The following is a 3,250-nucleotide window of genomic DNA, read 5'->3' as shown; positions in this document are numbered from 1 at the left end:
CATATCTAACACTGTACAAAGTAGAAAGCTCACAGTGTTTTCTGATAACTTCTGATCACCAAGGATAATGAAGGAGCTCTAGTTTGCTAGGTACAATCTCTGGAGATGTTTGAAACTCCCACGAGATTCTCCTACTCTCGCGAGACCCTGTTTGTTCTGGCACTGTGCGCATCACACAGGCACCCTTTGTCTAAATGGGCGGGGCTAGTACTGGCATCTCATTCCCTTAGCAAATGGTGGTCGGGCAGTGATATTAGAGTGGTACACTGGGGGAATAGCCCACTTAACCATGCAGGATCCTGGTGAGAACAAGAGTTGTAGAGTAGGTGGTGAAGAAGAGGAGTGTAGCCAGCATACATCTGAAAACCCGGATGAGCAAGCTAGCTCACAGATTTCTGAAGCCGAGAATGACAATGGAAACTCCCCTCGTGAAAGTCACCCACAAGATTCTGGTAGCCAGGCTGTCCAAGGCAGCCTCCACTCAAGGAGCCCTGTAGAGGCAAGAGTTGTGGCAGAACAAGCAGCTGTAGTTCCTCGGGAGGAGCAGGCACCAATTATCCCAGGACCCAGTGGAGATGCTGGAACAACAGCTGGAAGTCGACTCCTGGAGTTGTATCCTTTAGGAAGAGCACACTGACAGTGGCTATGGCGACATATGTAGACCAGAACTCAAAAAATGCTTTGGGAGGAGACTTAGTTTGGGAAGGTTTATGGCCAACTAGGAAGGGGACATAAGGACGTACTGTGGACAGTAAGTCCTGAGCAGAGTCAATATTGAGGCAGAACAGGGAATCATGTATGTGTAAGCAGGCTATAAGGTATCGAAAACCAGAACTACTGAAGAAGTGGCTGTGAATTGCCTTGGGTGTCATTTCAGAACATGCTAAAGTAAACCTCAGAGGTATAATCAAGCCCGTACTTAAAAGAGATTCGATAGTGGCTAATACCTTAACCATATCTCCTTCCAGTTCTGTAACAGTGCCATTCAGGACTGCTGTGGAGGCAAACATAGCCTGCAGATCCCTGGCCTCAAATGTCCAACAACAACAAGTGATGGTTCAGCAGGAGTTCACCGTGAATGACAGTACTCTGACTGTGTTAGTTCTCCAAGAGTTTGGAGTGGGAGGGGCCTTAGATTGGGAGGTGATGTGTATTCTAGAAGTTCTATAATGGAGACTTGAGTGAATTAGACATAAGCAGAAGACATTGTATGGTGACACTGTAGAGATTCTTTTTTTTTCCCATGATGATGTCACTTCTTTACTTTTAGGAGGTGGGCCACTGAAGATCCTGTTCTCTTCCGAACATCCATCAATGCCTTCCTTGACCAGCTTTCCTTGGTGATGAGGAATATCCCACGGCCAGTGTTTATGGCTGTTTTCAAACAAGGAAGAGGAAGAAATAATGAATCCTAGTGTCATTTCACCCACAAGACAAGGCAAGGGCATTTTAGGATTTGTGTAACTGTCCCATTGCCTTCATATTCACTCTTTTGAGCCTATCACACTGTATCAGTCAGTGTTAATGAAGGAGTGAATATTAAAATGATGGATAATGAAGAAAACAATATTGAGTTGCTGTTTTTATTTTGAGTTATGGCAGAAATATACAGGTTTTACTCCCATGTACTTTGGTTAGAGAGGAAACTTCTGAAATTCTAATGTTCTAGTACTCCAAGGCAATTGACAATTTTAGAAATGGGAGAAATAACAATTTTATTTTTTACTATTATGTATGTATGTGCACACATGGCATTTAAGTGTGCACATGTATCTACTGGAGTTCAGAGGATAACTTTTGGGAGTTTCCTATTTGGGTTCTTATTAGTAAAGTTAAGTTATCAGACTTGGGCATCAAATGCTATTATTATATGAGCCATTTTTACAGCCTTGAAGTAAACTTTTAAGGTATGAATAAATATATGCTAGAGCACTCAACTAACATGGAAGAGGCTCTTGGTTTAGTCCAGAGCAATGTAAATGGAGAAAAAGATAAAATTAATTATAATATTGAAATTTCTTAATTCTATAGTTAAGATAAAGGGTTCTACAGTTCTACAATTGTATTAATGTATTAACTGTATAGTGGAAACTTATTTGTTTTTTGAATTAGTGTTATTTTTGTTCCTGAAATATTTTTTAGCAAACCAGCTTTCCACATTGGAATTAATTCTTTGAGGAAAATAATGTAAAAAAATCACAATATAATCATGAAAAAAGGAAGATGTTCCAACTTTTATAATATTGTAAGCATTGTATATGAACAGTTACTTTGTTAAGCTGGATTCTCAGAGATAGAATTACTGAGTTACATAAAAACACTTTGTTTTTGTAAACTTCTTCATATAAACTATAAAAGAACTTTAGTATATGCCTTCCCATATAAGTTTTGCTTCATCCTTGTCACCACTCAATTGTCTTCCTGACAAAATTAAAACCTTTGTATAAGAACCCAGCAATACAGAATCACAATATAAGAGGTTTTATTAACTTCCTGTCATCACTTCAGTTTACTCTCTAAGAATGGTTGGGTATATTGCTGTGTTTAGGACATGGCGAATATTTTGCTGTTTTTACGACATGGTGACTATCTCTATGAAAGTAGATTGTGCACAATAGTCTTGCTAATCCCATTCAGTTCTTCAAACTTTTTCTTTTTCTTTCTTTTATGCTGTTTTGTTTTTCAAGACAGATTCTCAGTGTAGCCTTAGCAATTCCGGAACTATCTATGTAGACCTATGTAAGTTCCCTTAAATAGACTGGCCTTGAACTTAGAAATCCACCTGCTTCTGCTTCCCAAGTGCTGTGGAAAAAGATGTGTGCCACCATTGCTTGGGTTTAAAGTGTTTTCTTGTTCCAGCCAGCTTTTCCATCTAGGAAAAAAATCTCTTTCAGTAAAGTCATTTTTATTTCATCCATTCTATTCTCATCCGAGTACCATTTCTTAAGTTTTTTGCCTTCATTCTCACTTTCATTTTGTCAGTCCTTTTGATATATTCTTAATACTCTTAGGCTGGAAGTTAAAGTTAATGTCTTTCAAAGTGCCTTGAGTGCTTCCTCTTCAATAATAATGCTTTTTGCATGAGTGAAGATACAGAGACAAGTTTTCCTCCTGCTCAGAGACTAGGTATGATCTACCCGTGATCCTTTGGGGATTATGTGTGGAACGGTCCATTTCTGGGTTCAAGTAGATTCTTTAAACACTGGCCTCAGCAGTGTTTTGCTGGAGCCTGACACAAGTCCCTCTGTGA

General features: G+C 39.2%; 1 protein-coding gene across 1 annotated transcript; it reads left to right on the top strand.

Moving 5' to 3' along the window:
• The first annotated feature begins 289 nt into the window (after positions 1-289).
• On the top strand, positions 290-1,415 carry LOC130868290 (EKC/KEOPS complex subunit Lage3-like). The gene is made up of 3 exons (XM_057760556.1): positions 290-612; positions 969-1,097; positions 1,271-1,415. The coding sequence occupies exons 1-3, from the start codon at positions 290-292 to the stop codon at positions 1,413-1,415; spliced, it is 597 nt and encodes a 198-aa protein (XP_057616539.1).
• Positions 1,416-3,250: the final 1,835 nt, after the last annotated feature.

The sequence above is a fragment of the Chionomys nivalis genome, chromosome X (genome assembly GCF_950005125.1).
Source record: "Chionomys nivalis chromosome X, mChiNiv1.1, whole genome shotgun sequence".
Taxonomy (NCBI): domain Eukaryota; kingdom Metazoa; phylum Chordata; class Mammalia; order Rodentia; family Cricetidae; genus Chionomys; species Chionomys nivalis.
The sequence above is the reverse complement of the archived record's forward strand: the minus strand, read 5'-3'. Positions and strand labels throughout refer to the sequence as shown.

What these genes read in the sequence shown, in the direction of transcription:
- LOC130868290 (XM_057760556.1), top strand. Translation starts at nt 290, where the DNA reads ATGCAGGATCCTGGTGAGAACAAGAGTTGTAGAGTAGGTGGTGAAGAA. An exon ending in GGAAGTCGACTCCTGGAGTT is followed by an intron (nt 613 to 968) that starts GTATCCTTTAGG and finishes ATCTCCTTCCAG; the next exon opens with TTCTGTAACAGTGCCATTCA. An exon ending in AATGACAGTACTCTGACTGT is followed by an intron (nt 1,098 to 1,270) that starts GTTAGTTCTCCA and finishes CTTTACTTTTAG; the next exon opens with GAGGTGGGCCACTGAAGATC.